This window comes from Euleptes europaea, chromosome 11 (assembly GCF_029931775.1).
Source record: "Euleptes europaea isolate rEulEur1 chromosome 11, rEulEur1.hap1, whole genome shotgun sequence".
NCBI lineage: Eukaryota > Metazoa > Chordata > Lepidosauria > Squamata > Sphaerodactylidae > Euleptes > Euleptes europaea.
This window is the reverse complement of record NC_079322.1, coordinates 44,713,269-44,735,033: the sequence shown is the minus strand read 5'-3', so window position 1 is coordinate 44,735,033 and position 21,765 is coordinate 44,713,269. Positions and strand designations below refer to the sequence as shown.

The 21,765-nt window shown below is 41.6% G+C and overlaps 1 protein-coding gene across 1 annotated transcript in view; it reads left to right on the top strand.

Annotated features, from left to right (window-relative positions):
* HDAC9 (histone deacetylase 9) overlaps nucleotides 1-21,765 on the top strand; it is a 504,774-nt gene that overhangs the window by 377,521 nt on the left and 105,488 nt on the right. The window contains exons 18-19 of the mRNA XM_056857023.1: nucleotides 16,877-16,932; nucleotides 17,194-17,281. Of these exons, the coding sequence (XP_056713001.1) occupies nucleotides 16,877-16,932; nucleotides 17,194-17,281 (144 nt within the window). The remainder of the gene's footprint in view (nucleotides 1-16,876; nucleotides 16,933-17,193; nucleotides 17,282-21,765) is intronic.

Genomic DNA, 21,765 nt, shown 5'->3' with positions numbered 1-21,765 from the left:
TCATTCCCTCAGTGTTAAAAGTGCAATACCAAACTCTCCACAGTTTGAGAGTATAGCATGGTTTGACTATAATGGGACTGGCAAGTATAAATCACTCTTTATTTGTTGTCAGAAGTACTAGACAAGGCAAAAGATAGCCACCGGATTATGCACTTTAATTCCAAATGAATGTATTCATGCGGAAAACTATCCCCCACCAGTTCTGTCTTATTTATTTGAAATAATTGTAGACCTTCTTTCTCAAACAGGACAAGGCCACATACAAAAACAAAAAATGCAATACATCACAACCGATAGACACATAAACCGAGAAGGTGCAGGCGAGCCATCTCCTAACGCCGTTCCCCGTACGCCGATAAACAAAAAACGCTGTTTCGCGGGTTTTTTTTTTTAACAGGGCCATTGAAAACAGCACCTGCTAAACAGCTGTTCCCAGCCTCGGGAAAGCCCCCCCGCACACCGGCACAGCAATTCTCCGGCGGAACTGCCCTCGCCGCCAGTGTAAGTGCATCTTATTGCGTGATTAGACGCACTTACGCTGGCGGCGAGGTTACGCCGCCTCCTAAGAGGACGTCCCCCCTTCAGGAATGCACGGAAAATCTATCAAAATAATAGAAGGTAGACAGTCACCACAGTCCAACCAAATACCAAACATTTGGGGGCATCCAAAAGCTCTCATAGACAGAGCCGTTTTGCAGGCCTTCCTAATAAGTGACAATGAAAAGGCAGTACATCCTCCTTATTGTGGCTCAGTGCCAAGTGTAGAAGCGATTACAAAAAATATTCTAGAGTAGATTGATACTTCCAAACTAAAGAGATTTCTGTAAGAAATTGATGGGAGGAATGAAAGTTGAGGACCACTAAATACTGGAAGAGGCACTTTATTTGGAGTCTTTATTTCATTTATTGACTTAATTTTTAATTAACATTTCCAATAAACTTTTATTTATTTGTTAAATATTATTAGCAGCCTTTCTTCTTGTGGAATTCAAGGTGGCTTACAATATAGACCAAATGATTACTAAAAACACAATAAAACAATATGAATAAAACAATATTAAAAACACTTCCTTTCTCCACACTTAGTGTGGATTTAAAGTAACTCCCATCAAAATGTCACCATTTATATCTGCACCATAGAACCAATAATGGTTTAAAATTGCATACCTCAAGCTAAATTACCGAGCACTAGCAATATAGAAGGTTAACTAATAGGTTTGCCAGGTCCCTCCTGGCTACCAGTGGGAGCTCCTCGGGGTGGGCCTGGGGTGACAATGAGCAACCCTGGCCCAACGATGTCACTTCCACATCAACGCAGAAATGGCAGATTGCACCGGAGAAGCTCTAGTACTTCCCCCAAAACTCTATAGTTTCCATAAAGTTTTGGGTTTGAGAATGCTAGAGTGTTTGAGAATGCTAGAGAATGGGTTTGAGAATGCTAGAGAATGCCCGTCACAATTCAGCCCTTCCTCATTGATGTGAAAGTGATGTAATTGCGCCAGGTACACTCGTCGCTGCCCCCCTTCCGCTGGGCCTGCTTCTACCAGTCGACCAGCTGAGGGCTGCCCCATGAATTGGCGGGCAATTGCCCACCGTAACCGGGAACCTGGGAACCCTATTAACTAATAAAATATTTTAGCAAAACTAAAGTATCAGGAATACAAAATACCAAATTTGACTGGTCTGATCATATGGAACAAATGGTGAGGGCCCTTGATAAAAGAAAGTTCGTGCTTCTAATTCAATATGAATGCTTGCTGAATGAGCAACTCATCTGAAGGAGACCAGCAAAGGCCAGTCCCCAACCACTGAATGTGTTAGCACCAGTAGTTTGCAGTGGAGTTGAGCAGAGAGTGAGTGCAGCTTGGATATTTTGGCCTCCCCAATGGAGAGCCAAAGCATCTTACATCATTCTCCTCGCCTCAGTTTTATCCTTACAATAATCCTGTGAGGTGGGTTAGGCTGAGGGAGTGTTACTGGCCTGAGGTCACCCAGCAAGCTTCAATGGCGTGAGTGGGAATTCGAAACTGGGTCTCCAAGATACTAGCCCAACAGTCTTAACCACTACACCACAATGGCTCCACTACACCACAATGAATATTTGCTGATAAAGCAAATCATCTGAATATTTCATTCTCTCTTCTAAAGGAAACCAAATCTTGAACTGTCCATGGAACTTCTTGTCACTTAAAGAAGTGGAGAGTTTCCAACAATATTTTAAGAAATTGTCTTATTGTTTTTGAGTTTTAAAATCACAAGACAGAGAATACAAGGTAGTTGTCTAGATTTTGTTTTCAATAACTACTGAAAAGGTCATAAAACTCAAGCCACTTCTTAAAACCATTCCTCCATAAATTAAACTGGTGAAGTAAGGTTCCCCCCCACCCCATCTTTACAATAGAAAATAGTTTTCTTAACCTATGTGTAATCGAAGGAAGCTTAGTGGGTTTCTAACTATGTTGATAGAGAGCTTTAGTAGCAACTTTTTGGTGTAGATTTCATTGTGCATTCATGCAGAATGCTTTTTAATAATCAATCTGTCCATGTAATTTGTCTCCTGTACATACTTTTGGAAATTAGATATGGTTGCACAGTTTGCAAGATGTACCACTTTAATGTAAGGAGAATTACTTAACAGATACACTGGCTCAGTTTAAACATAATGCAGAACCATGATTTATTTTAGTTATAGTTAGTTGGTAAACTCAAGATTCAGTTCACACCCAAGTTTGCCTTGACAAATGCTTTTGTACTTTTTCCAGAATCTCCCCACAGAGATCCAGCTAGCCTCTTGACCTGCATTTCACAACCCAGGAATGAGCCAGGATGGTTGCATTTTTACATCATGCAAAGCCATAGTGAAGACTAACTGTGGTTAATAAATAACCTCCAGATGTTGACTGGAGATCTCCCGCCATTACAACTGATCTCTAGATGACAGAGATCAGTTCACCTGGAGAAAATGGCCACTTTGGAAGATGGACTCTATGGCATTATACCCCATTTAAGCCCCTCCCCAAACCCTGCCCTCTTCAGGCTCCATCCCCAAAATCTCCAGGTATTTCCCAACCCAGAGCTGGCAACCTTATTAACAAACCAACCTCAAACTAGAATTTCAGATCCTGGTTTGACATACTCTTAACTAATCACAGTTTATGCAGTGGCCCATGTTTGGATGATCATATTAATCTTACAGTAGCTAACTAAACATGAGGTCTTAATTGAGTCAGTGGCTGCATTCAAAAACCAGGAATAATCCACAGTTTATTCATTTTGTGGATGCGCCTGTAATTCTCAGTCTCATGTATCTCCTCATCCTCCCTTCACATACTGTGCCAAGGTTCTTCCATTCAACCTGTTGATATACCTGAATTCAAGCTCTTCAACATTCCTAGGCTAGAATCCTGATTTGTGGCAAGAAACAAACCTCAATTTTTTATAAATTCTCAGTCTGGAAATCACAAGAAATGTTGGTTAGATTGAAGATTTCCTGGTTTAGAAAGTCTTCAGACTTGACTTCACATGCAAGGGGAATGAGGTTAAATGCATAGTTAAATTGTGGAGCTCCCTGCCCCAGGATGTGGTAATGGCTGCCAACTTGGAAGGCTTTAAGAGGGGAGTGGAAATGTTCATGGAGAAGAGAGCTATTCATGGCTACTAGTAAAAATGGATACTAGTCATGATGCATACTTATTCTCTCCAGGATCAGAGGAGCATGGCTGTGGTGCTGTGGGACACAGACAGGATAATGCTGCGGCAATCGTTTTGTTTGTGGGCTTCTTAGAGGCACCTGGTTGGCCACTGTGTGAACACAGATCAGACCTTGGTCTGATGCAGCATGGCTTTTCTTATGTCAGTTTGTGACTTATTCATGACATCTAAATGCAAGGTATGAGAGGACATGCACACCGTCACATAGAAATATGTGGCATAACTGAACAGTAGACTGGTTTACCAGATTCTGGACTTTGCTCACCAATAGACTACCGGTCCAGATATGCCAGATACATACAATATCCTGTGAATGGGACCCATTGAACATTTTAACCAATCTCTCAAGCCCCCCTCCCCCATTCTATGAAAGACTTAGAACAGCAGCATGACTTGATAACTGACCAAAACCAGGCAAATTTAAAATGCTGGATCTGTAGTTACAATAAACATCTCTTCATTCCATTTGAAATCCCTTGTGAACTATTTGGTCCTTTTATTGTTTCTGGCTAGTGGACAAAGTACCAGCTGTGAAACTGTAAAACAATACAGCCTACTTGAATCTCACTTTAAGGACAGATAGTAAATTATTCCTTGTCGTAAAGTCACCTCCACCTGTAGAATCTAAACCTGGATATTTTTCCAGTGAAAACTGGGAAAAATGAACCATCACAATGGAGCTTTATTCTTTTGTTGGGGAAGCACTTTTAGCAGATATTTAGCTTGTCACTCTAAACGTTAAGGATCCTAGAGCACAGCAGGCTTAGCCCATGGTGAATTATGAGTGTTCTAATGATGTTGCTCTCTATCAACTCCATTCTATTCTTATCCTATGTGGCGTGACATCTATTAACCTTTCTTGACAGTTTTTTTTCTTGAAAGAGATGAGCCTGAAGGAGATCTTCAGACCTTGGCTCTTAGTGGAAACAAAAGCGAGCCTTGTGGTCTCTTGAAGACTAGCAGATTGACAGCGTAGTTCCTCCAGTCTATGCGTTTAGGTGGGAGAAACTGCACAGGACTGCATTGTTCCTGTGGCAGAAGGTTTTGTGGACTACAGCCCACTTGCATGGATCTAATGAATGTCATGTATCTGATGAAGTCCACCAGTTCACAGAAGCTTGTATCGTAATAAATCTGTCCGTCCTCAAGGTGTTATAAGACTCTTTTGTTTGTTTGCTCTCACTGCAGAAGACAAACAGAGCTATCTCTCCGAAGCCTCGTAGTCGGTTTCAGAGCACCACCTTCCTTGCTCTGAAGTTTCATCCTCTTAAAACCACGCAAAGGATGATTATCCCTAGAACTTGTGGGTCTGCTGAGCAGTTCAGTAGATGCTGTTGTGTGTGAATATGTTGTTGAGTATACATATCTCTCTTGTTAGAATCACTGGCCATGTTAATGCTTAAGAATGTTGAAATGCTAGACTCTTGATTGCATTTGAATTGCAGCTTGGGATTCACAGAGTTTGCAAAATAGGAAAAATTAGGATGGTTTGGTGAGGAATTTTTCAGCTTTGTCAGACAGATTTTCTGAAAATGCCCAGTGCCTTTTATTTGAGCCTGTAACAGAAGATCTGAGAAAGATCTTTGGTCTTAAAGAAGAAACATGGCTTCAGATGGAACATGGCTCTTGACTCCTCTTGGCGATGGAAAGAGGCAGTTGAGGCACATGATGTTAATGTTCTCCCCAGCTTTCTGGTGTTCTTGACAAATATTCCTGCTGATCTTATGGAGTTGCACTAAGGTGATTGATGATGGCCTGTGTTTTATTGTGGACGGAAGACACTGGAAAAGGAAGCAAAGGGCCCTACATTAAAAACAACAACAACATTGCCATGGAAAAACACATTAGGATTAAGGCTAGAGTATTTTCTTTAAAAACAAGCATCAGCTGCTCCTCTCACATCTGTTCCTCTCTGAAAACAGAAAAGTTCAATAAGACTGTATTAATTATTTGTGTGAACATGGCTGAAAATTCCAATTTTGCAGTGTGTTATGCCTATCCGATCCTGCCACAGTGCTGTGGTTGTGCACATACTTTCTTGAAAAGTGTCTCAACTTCTTGATCAAGTGCTGGAAGAATAGGGATAACAGTGGCTGGCTGGGGCCTGTGTGCCTCAGAGCTTCTAACATAGCCCCCTTATAGCTGACATTGTAGTTTTCGGCCACCTTGGTGTGCAGTAGTATAGACTAGCAACAGGTATATCATGTTAGGCTGTTGTGGGCTTTCCACCCACTTTATAAGGGAAGCTGCAGGTTTGCCACTGGAGCCATGCTTGTTATTTCTGTTGTCCTATTAAGAAAATATGTGCCATGTTGAAAGCCACATGGTTATGTCCCATGTTTACATGTCCCCTCTTTGGATCCTAGCTGTCCCTGAGCCATGTATCTTATTGTGCTGCTTTAAACTCTATCGAAAGACTTCACCATCAGGCAGCAAAATTTAAAGATCTCTGAAGCAATATTTTAAATAATAATTTTTAGCATTTATGTAAGACTTTTACAGTGCATTCCTGAGCTCTAAGGGCGAAAGCCCTTACGAGGCCAAGAAGGCGCTGCGCCGGCATCCGGGGCCCCAGCGCCAGCGTCCGGGCTACTTATGCTGACTTTAGTGGCCCCAATGCTGGTGGGAAGGACCGGACTCCAGTCACTGGGCGCTGCCATGGCAGCACCACCCCGGGATGCAGATGGACCTTCCGGAGGCATCCCAACACCATCAAAGGCCATGCTGGCATCCCGGGAGGCATTCCCGGGGTGTTCTGCTGCCAGGCTGGGGGGGGGGGGCTCTTTCAGGCCGGGAATGCCCCCTTTTATTTTTGGTGAGATACATCACCTAGGTGGCATAATTTGGGCCCACCTTACAGGGCAGTTGCAAAGATTACAGGCATATAATGTGGCCCTGCCAAAACCTCCTTGTGGTGGGAAAAATTCATGCAACCCTCATAGGGTTGCATGAATTTTTCCCACCACAAGGAGGTTTTGGCAGGGCCAAAACCTCCTTTGGAGGCAGCACAGCCTCGTTGCCTCCAAAAACTGGCGCACGCATTCCTCTCAGAAATGCACTGTCAGTGTACAACAGTACTTCATATACATTATATGCCTGTAATCTTTGCAACTGCCCTGTAAGGTGGACCAGAATTATTGTTCTTTCTGTATTTCAGAAAGGGGAGGGGGTGAGTTGAGGGAGAGAGTGTGGCTTGTCTAAGGCTAGTGTTGCCAGGTCCCTCTTCACCACCGGCGGGAGATTTTTGGGGCAGAGCCTGAGGAGGGCAGGGTTTGGGGAGGGAAGGGACTTCAGTGCCATAGAGTCCAATTGCCAAAGCCATTTCTCCAGGTGAACTGATCTCTATCAGCAGGAGATCTACAGCTAGTACCTGGAGGTTGGCAACCCTACCTAAGGCTGTCTAATGATTCCATGGCAAAGAGAAGATTTGTGCTAGGGACCTCCCAGCTTGCAGCTCATTCTTTTAGCCACTATGCTACAACAGCTCTCAAAATAAATGTAATAGAAAGGAATTTCTCAGCAAACTGTAAGATGCTGTCATAAAATTCCACTAGCTGAGAACGGCAGTGCAGTGGCAGCATGGAGGGAAGAGAGAAACCCACGATAAGGCCTGACATTATCTTAAACATCCAGTTGAACTGAACCAAAACAAGCATGGTATCCCTTCAAATCCCTCTTCAGATGGAGTACGTACAACTGCCCTTTTGGTAGTCAGGGATCATTTCACCGAATTAAAATAGTTTGAAATGAATATCCTTGGAAACTAAAACTGTAGGCTTTCCTGGGATGGTTTCTTTTGATACGTCAAGACTGATCAGTATCAAAACAATTTTTGCTGTATCCAGACATTGTTACCCTGCTGTCTGTTTGCTATTTCAGCGTTACATGAATGAAACATAAAATTGCTATTTCAAATAAGCTTCAATATTATAAAGCCTTCACAGTACAGGTCAAATGCAGAGAGCAGAAGTCCCAAAATGTCAATCTGTCTGAAAGGTTTCCAGAATGTTTTTAAAAGGTGTTTCCCAATCCGTGATGAATCTCAATAGGAATAATTCCTTTCATACACTTAATTTCAGATAGCATAGATAAAATCTGACTGAGGAAGGCATGAGAACAGCTCCTTCTGGTTTAACCACTGTGGAAACAGGATAAGAACCATTAGATATAAGACAGTGGTTGAGCATATAGACATAGAGCATCTTTCTGCCTAAAAACAGCTTACAACTTTTTTATATGATTGACAGTGCAGTCCTAAGCAGATTTACCCCTTTCTAAAGCCATTGAAGGAGCCCCGTGGCACAGAGTGGTAAGCTGCAGTACTGCAGTCAAAAGCTTTGCTCTCGACCTGAGCTCGATCCCGACGGAAGTCGGTTTCAGGTAGCCGGCTCAAGGTTGACTCAGCCTTCCATCCTTCCGAGGTCGGTGAAATGAGTACCCAGCTTGCTGGGGGTAAAGGGAAGATGACTGGGGAAGGCACTGGCAAACCACCCCGTAAACAAAGTCTGCCTAGTAAACGTCGAGATGTGATGTCACCCCATGGGTCAGGAATGACCCGGTGCTTGCACAGGGGACCTTTACCTTTAAAGCTATTGGAGTTAATGGGTTCAGAATGGTATAACTCTCCTTAGGACTGCACTGCAAGCCAGGCTATCCCAGTCTGATTCATAGCCCACTGAAATCAGGGACAGCAAACCACAAAATTTCAAGGTTTCTGAATATGATCAACAGAGTGACACGTGGTGGTTTTTGGATTCTGTGAATCACTGTTCCCCATCTGTCTGTAAAGCATGTATCATAAACTTGACGAGATTGGTAGACAAGTTGTATGATATTTCTGATGCAGCATGCAGCTTTACCAACAGCTCAAGTGATGGAGCTGGATGTAAAATGATATTGTTTCAGTTATTAAAAGAACCGAGTTTAAAGTTCTCTGGGTAGAATATTTAAGTGCAGGTAAATTGGTGGATTTTTAGAATATTTCCTCTATATTCTAATAAATGCTAGTGACATGCAGCACCAGAACCACATTGCGGGCCTAGATATGGTTGGAGGGCATATGTCACGGCAACCCTGCTGAAACTAAGCAGGCCTGGATCTGTTGAGCAGATAGATGGGAGAGTTCTCTGTGTAAAAAGTTTTGAGTTCCACAGTGGAAGAAAGGTGAGATAGAAATGCGGGTAAATAAGTAGTGTATCATTTAAATTGTAAGCATTGGAATCTGCACACATACTGACTGGGTGGAGGGTGGGTATGATCTTAACCACATCTCATCACATGAGATCTGCAGCACGATCCTATGTATTGATCTTAACCACATCTCATCACATGAGATCTATAGCCCAATCCTATGCATGTCATTGGCACTTACTCTCAGATAAGTGTAGTAACTCTAATGTGGTATAGTGTACTGAATACCAAAATTTGAATCTAGAATCACTGATATGGCTTCCTGATTGAGCATTTACTTTGAATGATGCAACTCTTCATTCTTCCCAAAGAACAGTTAAGGATTTAACAATGATGCCTTGTTCTTCCAAATACCGTGTCTGTTGCCAGAAGATAAAATGGTGTTCCACTGTGGCTATTATTATTTTCTTGGCATTCCAACATACTGTTTGCATTTAACTCTATCAATTTCATAAACTTTTGCATGCAGAATTAAAACCACAAATGCTAGTAGTGGACAGGAACTGTAAAGCTACTCCAAGTGATTATCTCTCGCCCATTATTAAGCAGTAAACATAACAGATGGCTTGAATGGGTTTAGAGGAGGGCAACAAACCAGTCTTATCAGGAGCCACTGAAGGAACTTGGTATGTTTAGCCTAAAGAAGGAGAGAATGAGGAGAGACATGCTCATGCTCTTCAAATACCTGAAGGGCTGTCACACAGAAGAGAGTTGGAAGTTGTTCTCTGCTGTTCCAAAGGACAAGACTCAATCTAATGGACTAATGGATTTCAGTTAAATATCAGGAGAAACTTCCTAATGGAACAGTTGGACAACGGAGCCAGTTCCCTGGAGGGTAGTAGGCATCCCTCTCTGAAGGATGTAAAGAAAAAGCTGGACAGCCCTCTGTCAGGGATGCTCTTGTCTGGATTTCCTGCACTGATCAGGGAATCGGACTAGACTGGCCCTTTCCAACTCTATGAGTCGATTTCAGCTCCATGTAAGACTTCATTTGGTATTATGGATAAAAGGAAAATATTCCTGATTCCTCACTGGAAGAGCCAGCATGGTTTAGTGGTTAAGAGTGGTGGACTCTAATCTGGAGAACCGGGTTTGATTCCCCACTCCTCCACACGAGTGGCAGACTCCAATCTGGTGAACTGGGTTGGTTTTCCCACTCCTACACATGAAGCCAGCTGGGTGACCTTGGGCTAGTCACAGTTGTCTTCAAGCTCTCTCAGCCCCACCTACCTCACAAGGTGTCGGTTGTGGGGAGAGGAAGGGAAGGAGATTGTAAGCCGGTTTGATTCTCCTTAAAAGGTAGAGAAAATCGGCATATAAAAACCAACTCTTCTTCTTCTAGGGGCTGGGGGGGGGCTGCAACTCTGAAAGTTAAAAATAATCGAATATTCTTTGAAGGTTATGTTTATATATTTAAAGAATTTGTACCTTGCCTTCCCAAGGAGTGAGGCAGCTCGTTTTTCCAGTTTTTAAACCATGAATCAGTAGATAAACAACTGCAGAGTGCAGCCTCTGGGAGCCCTGGAGAAGCAGTTGCAAGGGAGCCAGATCACCATAAACTGGTAGTGGCATCATTTCAAGGTGTTGAGAACTCTAGGAGATTCAGGCATGTATATAAAGAAGCTGCCTGCAGCTCAAGGGGCAGTCAGGGACTGATATGTAATCCAGTAGGACTCCCTGACTCTTCTCCAAAGGAGGACACCTCTGCAAATGCCATCACTTCTACAAAGGAATAAGAGGAAGTGAGAGAGGGAGATGTGAGCAGGGTTTTGGTCATCTGAGAAACGTGACTTGTCTATGGCAGATTGGGGATTTCAACTCTGACCTCCTGGACCCTAGGTCTTTAAGCACTACCCTAACCACTCTAATCACTACTCTAACCACTATTCTAACCACTACCACATATTGGCATCTTTCCTGGTCAATTGGTTTTTTGGCTTCATCACTATAAGGGAAGATTTCCTAATATCCAATTAAAACCTTTTTCTGGGATTTGAACCCATTACTTTCCTTCCCATGCTGGCCTTGGCAGACAGACTCTAAGATGGCTTCCTGCAAGTCTGAAGTCACTAGTTCAGCCACATTGTTAACATGTTAGCAGAGTCATAGCACACCTACAGAAGCCCTTTAGGATTCCACTTCATTGAGGAAGATGAGGAGGAGTACAGGAATGGTACACTCTGAAAAATAAGCAACCTGTTTCATGTTTAGTAAACAAATGAGGAGACCACTCGCATTTTCCCTACCAATAGGCCAGTTATAGAGCTAAAATAGTGACTTTTATCCCTGGAGTAAAGACTTCGATGCACTGCTGATTTCTCATTACACATTTAGGCACTTCTAGACTTCAGACCATTTCAACTCAATCATATCCTGAAGTTTAAAACACACAAAAATCAGGCTTATAATGACAAAGACATGAATCTTTCCTCTAATGTGCATTTCTGTCAGTCAGTTTAACCTTCTGTCTATGTATAATGGTGTCTGTATCCTAGTATAAACAAGCGTCTGTGTAAAAATGCTTTGAATTTATGTGTGTTGGCTACACTTTCGACATACTGCTTCGGTGTTAGACTGTCTATCTCAGGAGTATATTTTTGCTTTTCTGTCTGACCTTCACCCACTGTTCTGAGATCACTGTCTGGTATTTAGTATTGCCCAAATAAATGAATTCACATTCCCTTCGCTAATATGGGACAATTTTGTTGAGAGCCAGAGGAAGTGTCAGATCTTTCTGACAAGAAACAACTTCTGATTTAGTTCAAATCTGGCATAAATGATCAAACCTGACTAGCTATTACATGGTCAGGAGTGGCCAGTGGTGGTGGAAAATGGCTCTGTAAAGGCTTGCTTTCAAAGAAGTTTGGTTTGATCTGGATTAACACTCCTGCCCAATTAAGCAAGGGGGTACAAAACAGCAGTTCTTATCAAGTTAAGTGGACTTTGGACTTGATGCAATTTCTATGGACTGTATATCTCCATTTTTAATAGAGGAGAATAGATCTACTCAGGTTACATGGGCAAGAGTTCAGAGGCACTGTGAGCCACTTCCACATTGTCGAGTGTCATGTTCTACCCAAGAATTTAAAAAACCCCTAACTTCTAAAGATACGTTTTTTCTACAAACTGAAAGGCATATTCTAACACTTAGAATATACTTGTTTTTGGTTGGTACCTCATTTTCAAAGCATTAAAATAAAATGAACCTTCACAATTCAGTGTCATCAGCTAAGTGATGGCATTTTAAATAGGTACCATTTATAGTAAGCTCTTGTGTTAGGTACCTGAAGTGAGGAGATAGGGACTGAACTAGATATAGTAGAAAGTATGTGGATGAGGCCAAATTTGTGTCCAAGTCTGGAAACTAACTTTATTCTCGATACTTAGTGGTTGTAATCTATGACCTTATAATTGTGTGTTCTGGTTGATTTTTAACAGTAAACATAGAAAACACAGACACTGCTGTTTTTAGGGCCATGCGTCAAATGCAGCAATATGGCTTCCTTCCTTTCTTGCTGTATTTGAAATACTCCCCAGCCCGGTTTTTCTTCTGTTTGCTACCAACTATTGTGTGGGGGCCCTTATTAGGCCCTTCGGCGGTCTCTAAGATCCAATAAGGAGCGCCATTGTTTGTTTTAAATGGATTTTATTTAAACTGATGTTTTATTATTCTGATGTGTTATAATTTTAATGACTATGGGCTGTTTAATTGTTTTTATTCTCTATATTGTGATTTTAGTGTATCAATACATTGTTTTGTTAGCTGCCCTGAGCCCCGCCTCAGCCAGGAAGCAAGGGCGGGATATAAATTGAAAATAAATTTTAAAAAATTAACCAGAACAGAAACCCGAAAAGTTACTCAATAAAACAATCCATGCTTCTTGCTGCAGTCACAACTCACAAGGCTACAGACACACTAAAGAAAGGCCATGAAAAACACTTAATTCCCCTCCCCCTACGAAGAAAAATCCAAACAAAATATGGCCTGGGAAAAGACATTCCCAGTTCTAAGTATAGCAAAGCATCATATCCTGAGCAAAGCCCCATTCACTTTGAAAGATGTTAGGTATCTATCAGTTCCTAAACAAATTCAGAGCAAGTGACTTTGACAGAATGGATGTGAAGTCCAGCAGGCATTGTGTTTCATCAGGTTGGCATTTAAAATAAATGTCGAAACATGTATATCTGGACTACATTCAGATATCTCAACAAATCCCTTTTGTTTGTGACAGGCATGGGTATGGCTTGTTTGCCATGCTCACAAGCTGCCTCCCCACACACACACACCCTTACACGCAGAGGTATGATTGAAAGCTTCCTGGTGTGGGAAGCCTTCAGTCAATCTCCAATTTGACATGATGTCCAAATATCGGCATCTGGGAAACCTGTAGTGTTTCCTTCCCACAAACTGGGATTTAAACCATAGTTTAATCCCAGTTTAAAATCTTGGTTAGTGGGGAGGAAATTAATTCCAGCTTTCCTAGGCACATGCATCTGGATGTCACAGCAAATTACAGTTTGAAGGTTAGCTAAACCAGGAAGCTTTCAATTGTTCTCTGCACATGAAAGGAAGGAGGGGCAGGTCGTTGTTGCAAAAAACCCACGTCATGAACAAACATAGGTTTATTGGGATGTCTAAAGGTTACCTGTGTCTGGGTGAAAGGTATCCTAATTAGGAGTGTGCATTTGGCTGAACCAGAAGCTGAACCAGAAACACACACACCCTGAAAAATACTTTTTTGGTATTTTTCAGGGGCTTTTTTTCTGGTAAAAAATTATGGCAATTAAAGGGAGCTAAAAAAGCAGATCCCAAATAATGCTGAACTTTTCCAGCATTATTCGGGGCCACTTTGGCCCCATCATTATTTTCCCCCTCCCTCCCCCTTTACTTTCCTGCTGGCTGAGTCCTTGCTTCTGGCGATGTCCCAGCATTCAAAATTGCCGTTGCCTGCTGCCTCTGATTTTGGGGGTGGCAGCGGTCTGCAGTCTAAGCGCTGAGCTGGAACCCAGTGCTTGCACTGCCCTCCCCTGCAGCCTCCAATTTTATGTTCGGCTTTTTGAAAATTTCCGAGTTTAGTAAACCCAAACCTGAAAAAACTGGGAAAAAGGTTCACAGCCTGAAGATATCCAAGGAGGGGGCTCCCCTCACCATTTCAGGGATCCCCTTCCAGAGAGTCAGAGAAATGATGGAAAAGGCCTGGGCTCTGGTCGATACCAGACAGGCCACTCTAAATGGTGGGATAGCCTGATGGCTGCCTGAAGGCACTGTTGACACACAGGGACACATGGAAGGATATTATGGCAGATTGGAGCTTGACCAAACCAAGCAGTTTTCAATCAAGCATTCAAGAGAAGGAGGGAGGCAAGATGAGGAAGTGGAATTTGCAAGCTCAGTGACCAAGTGGTGTTCATGCCTGATGCCAAATACACTCCTTAATTAGAGCTTGCAAAGACATCTGAATGTAACTACTGAGGTTTTTTGATTTTGGTGCTCAGTTCAGGTTCGCTGCCATGTTCAGAGTATATGAGTGAGAGAAAAAACAGTCAATGAAGAAAGGTCTGCCTGGTTCTTTCTGTATGTTTGTTTATAGCCAGCCAGAAACTTGGAGGTGGTCACTGTACTATAGTCTACATTTTTAACTATGATGGTAGGCTTGCACACAGAATGAGTTGTACATTTGAGAGACTGTCTCATTTAAACACAAATTCATGTATCTTAATTCATTCAGAGATCTACCATTAGGGCTGGTTAGCAGTATGATCCTTATAAGCAAAGAATGCTTGTGCATCTGCAACCCCTCTTACCTTTCCGGGCAGTTGTTATTTATCAGAGATTATAGGCCTGTTTTGTATACTCCATGGTGTGTGTGATGGATACTTGCTGTAAGGAACACAATGCATTGAATCAGTAGCTTAAGGTCTTCCTTGAATATCACAGCTTTTGATGGCTGCTCTGTACAAAAAGCTTCTATAAAATGTCCAGAATGTGTGTTATAAAATGACTTAGGAAATACAATAAAGTTGCAAACTTTGGCAGGCTTCTAAACTAGATTTATAGTCTAGTGAAATATGGAATTTCCATCCTCTTTCTTTTTCTAACCTCCCCAATGACCCTTTTGTATGTGAAAGTTTATCAGCTTTTATTGCATGCAAATAAGAGGAATCTTTGCATAATTTTGAAGATGTTTATATTTTGCACAATTTAATAGTTAAATAGTTAATCGATTTTGAATTGATGGCTGACATTTCCTTTCAGTCAGGTGTCCTGTGGTCTGCTGCTTGTGCTGCTGTTTTGCTGTGCATTGTTTGGCTTGATTGAATGAGCTTTATCTGCAGTTTTTGTATGGGTGCATCTGGGAATCACATAACCCAGGTTTCCTTCCTTAAAGCTTTGCTGGATTGCAGAGTGGGCAAATCATACCCTTGATAGCACAACCAAGAAATCCCACATTAACTCTGTGCCTGTTACCCCATTTCCTCATTGTTTTGGCCCAAATGAATGTATTCTGCTCTTTTTCTCTCCTCTTACTTCACTGTGTAACTCTGGGAATTTTTTTTAATTGGCCTTAGGAGTTGACAGATAAGAGAACATTCCCGTCTATGCCAAGATATAGTACTTTTGTTCTGAGACAGCCAAATACAACATTCAGGGGAAAGAAGAAAATATCTGTTCTACATGGGATAACAGGAAGCAGTACAAAATACAAAACACTGTGAGCAATGAAGAGTATAAAATATAACTGGAACTCAGTGAAGACAATCAGTGAATGAATAGGAAAGAAATCAACTGAGCTTGTCTTGTGCAATATAAGTACTCAGTAGAGAATTCTAGGTGGTAGACACAGTAGTCTGTAGCAGAAGAATAAAACAGGAATACAGTGGCACCTTAATGACTAACTAAGCTTTTGTAAGCCAGGGCCCACTTCATCAGGTGAATGAAGCGTTCATTCATTAGGCAAATGCATTTATACTAAAAGTAGCAAAAAAACATAAAAGTGTATGGGGGTGATGTTACAAGAACAGGCCCTTTTAAAACAGCATCCGGTCAAAAGAGTATCAGTCAACTCAGACTGGGTGAGAGCATAGCTGATAGCTTTCCACAGAGCTATACCATGCTTGCTAGTGTTCACAGAATGTTTTGTGTGTGTAAAGTGCTGTCAAGTCGCAGCCGACTTATGGCAACCCCTTTTTGGGGATCATGGCAAGAGACTAACAGAGGTGGTTTGCCAGTGCCTTCCTCTGCACAGCAACCCTGGTATTCCTTGGTGGTGTCCCATCCAAATACTAACCAGGGCTGACCCTGCTTGGCTTCTGAGATCTGATGAGATCAGGCTAGCCTGGGCTACCCAGGTCAGGGCCACAGAATGTTACAGATGCATTATGTGTACTTGGGACATTTCTTGATGTTGAAGAGAATGGGCAACCCCCTGCTTGCCTGCAGCTCCATGAAGGGGCCACATGGATCCTTTAGGCTGCAAGGAGTGGAGAGTAAACCTATCAATGTCTATAAACCATTATAGTTAAATGATGAAAGTTCCATGTGCAAAGGAAGGAAACCTTTCAGGGGCTTGGTACAAATGGTTGGGGATGACTATTACTTTCATGGCCTGCTTGCAAGCTCCTGGATTTAGCAGCTCACACTTTGAAATGTGGCGCTGGACTTGATGGACTTTGCTCTCTCTCTCTCTCTCTCTCTCTCTCTCTCTCTCTCTCTCTCTCTCTCTCTCTCTATCTATCTATCTATCTATCTATCTATATATATATATGTAATTAATTTTCTAAACTATATTATACGTGTGCAACTAGGATCCTATTCATAACTTCAGCTCATTCTATGAAAGGGTAGGAAAAAGTGCTCGGTTGCTTCTAATAGACTCCAAAATCTGTTTGCTTGCTGCCCTGTAGAAAGACAACAGAGTCTTTCCCCCTTCTTCGTTTAAAGTCTGGTAATTGAAAACCTATCTTGTTCTTACAGAATGGTTTTGCTGTTGTAAGGCCCCCAGGCCATCATGCTGAAGAATCAACAGCCATGTAAGTACCAGGGAATATTGCCCATCTTGGAGCGCTAGGGTTACTGGCAATCACCTGCAATGTGCACGTCTCTGAGGAACTCTAATTGTTAGCAGATGACTGAAAAGGCTTTTGAGGTACTCCCAGAAGCAGATTTATGGTCTCAGAGATCATACAGCTTTTTTAAAACACACACACATACACAAATGCCCAGAACATTATTTATAACTGTTTTCCTGACTGATGTGCTTTGTAAAATTTCTGTTCTTCTCTATTCCACAGGGGGTTCTGCTTTTTTAATTCGGTTGCAATTACTGCCAAATACTTGAGAGACAAGCTAAATATAGGCAAGATATTGATTGTAGATCTGGTATGTATTCTTGGCAAGCATCATCATTTCAGTACTTCTAGATTTAAAAAAAAGTGGGGGGAAGGGAAGGAAAAAACATTTTGTATTTTTTTTTTATATGTCAGGGTTTTCCTGCCTTTAATACTTACAAGTAATAAAGGTGTGTGTTTCCTCTGAATTTGGGAACTCATTAAATCCAGGATGGCAGGACTGAAACCATAAACATGTATGTTTCAATTTAATGGTGTTAACTGCAATTTAATGAGAAGAAGGCGCAGATTGGGGTGACTTTTATGGTCCTTAAATGAATTGATACTTCCACTGTTAAAATGACCCAACAAGTACCCAAGTTTACTTTTCCCTACAGAATATAAATTTGAAATAGTTAAATGACATGGCCTTGGTAACCAGTTTAGCTTTCTTTCTGAAGCTGACATTAACTCAGCTCACGGAGCAATCCTGACACTACTGAAACAAACCAAGAAGATCTGGTTTTCAGAGAGATTTCCAAATCCTGAATGCCATTACAAGATGACTCCTGCAGGAAAACAAATTTAATAACGCAACCCGGGCGGATTAGATTTATCTTTTGTTCCATGCTAGAGTTTCAAACAAATGGTTTCTTCAAACACAGTTGTCGTTTGGCCGGTTGTCTATACATTCTGCTTGTGAATAATGAATTGGAGCTTTGCCTCCTACTTAAGGCCCAGCTCCATCTACAGCCTTAAGGAAAAGCCAAAGGTTGATTTATGAGCACCAGTTTTTGTTTTCCCTACACTTCGGGAGGAGGTGTAATAAGTTGTCTGAAAAAGCATAGACAGGAAATGAACCCTGGCATCCAAACCTAACCTGTTACATCTGCATTTAATTAATTTTTTGCAGGTGATAAAAGATTTAAAGACAAAATATGTTCAAGTTTCTTTTTTAAAACAACAACAACAACATAATTGTTTAAATTGTATCAATATCAGTACTCATAATTAAATCTTATTGTGAAGTCATGGCCTTAACATCCAGCATCTTTTCCAATTAAACAAGTATAGTGAATAGTTAAAGAGGGTTCAAAGGATTCTACAGTTTGTATCTGAAGCTAATAACTCAGAATTTCTAAGCATCATATATTTTAATCCAGTAACATGAATGGGCAAGATAATCAGCACAGATAATTTTGTGCAGCTGTGTAACACAGTGGCAACTCTACATTCAGTCACTTGCAAAGACAACACAACAACAAGCATGGAAAGAAAAGCCAGTGTAGTTATACCAGTGAACATGCCCATAATGTGTTCATTCTGTTCCCATGAAACCCCTCTCTGATGATGTCCCCACATGAATCCCCCCAGTCCCTTTGGATTGCCTTTTCAAGAAGGAGAATGGTGCAGAGAGAGATACTTGAACCCTTGCCTCGCTTGCTGTTTTCTCAATGAAGTAAAACACCCCAGAACTGGGGGGAAATGCAGGTACTCTTCTAGAAGCAGTGCAGTGAGGTAACCAATCGGAGGGAACAATGGAAAGACCAGTCACTGTGTAACCCATCCTTCAGCAGCCCTTTCCTGCTGAGCAACCTTTCCCTAGGAACATAAAACAATCACCTTGTATACCACTCCAGTGTTCTTCTCCATTTTACTTCTGTGGTGAGTAGGGATGCCAGTCTCCAGGTAGGATCTGAGAATCCCCCAGAATTACGGCTCATCTCCAGACTACAGAGGTCACTTCCCCTGGAGAAAATGGAGGATGAACTCTATGGCTTTGTGCCCCACTGAGGACACTGTCCTCCCCAGGCTCCATCCCCAAATTTCCAGGAGTTTCCTAACCTGGATCTGGCAATCCCATCTCCTGCTGGTGGCCTGGGAGGACCTAGCAGCCCTACTTGTGAGTGATCCCTCCCTTAAATCTTAAAAGTGGTTGGAGAGGAGGATCAGGAAAGGAAGGATAGATAGATTCACACACACATACATTTAAAGAATACAGTTCCATAAATGTCATCACAGGTAGGGAAGAAAATGAGTTTCCTGTTTACCTTTATTACATATACTGGTGTGAATTGCTGGATTAATAGTTATTGCATGTAGTAATGTTAGCAGAGAGATATGCAGGGACATATGGACAGTCTCCCATTTTTAACTGAAATGCAAGGCTGTGAAATTGGTTGGAGCAGTGTGTGGCGGCTGTTACCTATGATTGTTTTTTTCAGTCTAAATTTCTCTTGGGGGAGGGGGGTGATCCAGGTACTCTTTTCCTTTGGGGAAAAAGGATTACGCACAGCCAAGCAAATTAAATTCATAGCATGTACTCATTCAAACATACACACACATCTTTCTTGCAACCTCATAGGGCCAGTTTTGTTGTGGGCAACAGAGAGGCTGTTCTCTGAGCTTCTGTATTCAGAATTATAATGTCTGGAATTTATTGTGTAAATCATATTGAATCCTGCAATCTGGGAGAAAAACAGGGCAAAATAATCTTAATAAAATTAATTAATTAATTACCATTAAAGCAAAGCATGGGGGATTGGCCTGACATTTCATGTTGCCGGACCATAAAAGAGTGTTTCTGTATTTTACACATGCACACAGACAGCAGGAGAGAGGCTCAAAAGCACTTCATGTTGGGAATGAGTCTAAGTCTCACAAGAAAATTAAAGACATGTCAAAATGTAGGCTATAAAGGGTAGAGAGAAATAGTGTTATTGCTATCCATCAAGCAGTGGTGATACATAGAATCATTTCAGTGAGGCCTACACAAATCCCTATTGGAGCAAACTAAGATTATGCCTCACCAGTGCATGGTAGACACACACACAAACACACACGCTCATCAAGAGGTTCTATGATATTACAGTGTTCAGGCTGGGAAATGGTGTTGTGCAGTATTTTAAACTTGAATCAGGCACTCCCTAGTTAAAATCTCTTTTCAGGAATGAATTCACAAAGTGGTCGTAGATAGCAATTATTCCCACAGCCCAACTTCCCTCCCACACTCCCAAGCCATCTGAAATACAGGAATGTTAATTCTGATCTAACAGACAAGTTTCTTTGAATGGTTACTAAGATAATTTATGTGAAGTTTTCTGAACACTACGGAGGGCTGTACCATGGAACTATGCCTCTGCAGGTTTATACTGTGGATTTGCTATAGTCTGTTATGAAAATATCATAACAGATATTTTCTGTTCTGGGTGTTGGCACAGTGTTCAAGCCACATACAGGGTAGGGGTGATAACAGACTGGGGCCACCCACCCTTGCCCCAAAACGTGGGTTACCAGCAAGGTCCTGCCCACTGGCTTGTCCAGTGGACAACCTTCTGCTACTGGCTCAGCAGCTTGTTGTCCTCTTTGTGGTGTAGCTGTTGTCCTCCCTGCAGCAAGATCCTAGCTGGGAAAGGGGGGCTCCTCCCAGCTACACACATATATACTAAATACCTACAGAAATCTCACTAGGCTAGTTTTAATGAAACAGGCAGAGCACAAGACCAAATCCAGCCATCTTCAATTAATGTTGAGGGACCATTTTTATTTGGGCTGGTTTCTGAGGGCTTGGGTTAAGAAAATATTTGTGGGAAGGGAGTCTTTTAGCTCTGGACTGTATTTTGTTCGGTCTGTGTATTTTAATCTATCGTATCTTCCTTGTGGGACATGACTCACAAGAGACAGTCTATAAATTTATATAAAGAATGAGAAATTATGCAATGGTACCATTCAAAGCCTGGAGAGTACCTTCCAGTCACTTGACCTATACCTATTGTTCCAAGATCAGCATCTGCGGCTCTGACATTTAAACCAACTAGTTGGTTTAATCTAGTAACACCACATGGTAAACTAAACACAGGAGAAACCAAAGAGCCATGCAGTAAGCTTAGTTAAAACCTAGCCTAAGTGCCTTCAACAATTGTAATTTCTTTGTACATGGAGGAAGCAAAAGAAGCTGTCATAATGATATTCTAGCAAATATCACTGTTGGAAGTTCTATGCAATGGGTGTCTTTCTGTCTTTTCTAGTTACATAATAAAAATGGCAATGGGAAGAACCAACACAATCCAAAAATAGTATCTATTATGGAAGAATTATAAAGGAGCTGCTATAATCCATCAAGTGAACAGGAAAAAAAATGTTCAGAAACTGTTAAACTTCCTGAGAAATATTTCCCCGCTCAGGGGATTGGTTTCACTGATCTTAGCCTACAAATTATTTGCAAAATATTCTTGTGGGTTGGCACAACACATAAAATCAATTTTTGGACTCTCCCTAGTTTGACAATTTGGGCCTGTAACTTTCATACTTTTTATCTAATTTGGGGGATAAGCACTTAAACTGATGGGAGGAGATGCACAAGAATGTAATATAATTAGTAGAACCTTCATGCACAACAGACAGTGCAAAATGTTTATAACATGTATTTTAAAAACCTGTTTCTCCAGACTCATTTCATATATAGAGTCCAGAGCTTTGGCCCATTTCCTGAATATTATACACTTCTGTTTCTCTCTTTTTATCCTGCTATCAGAC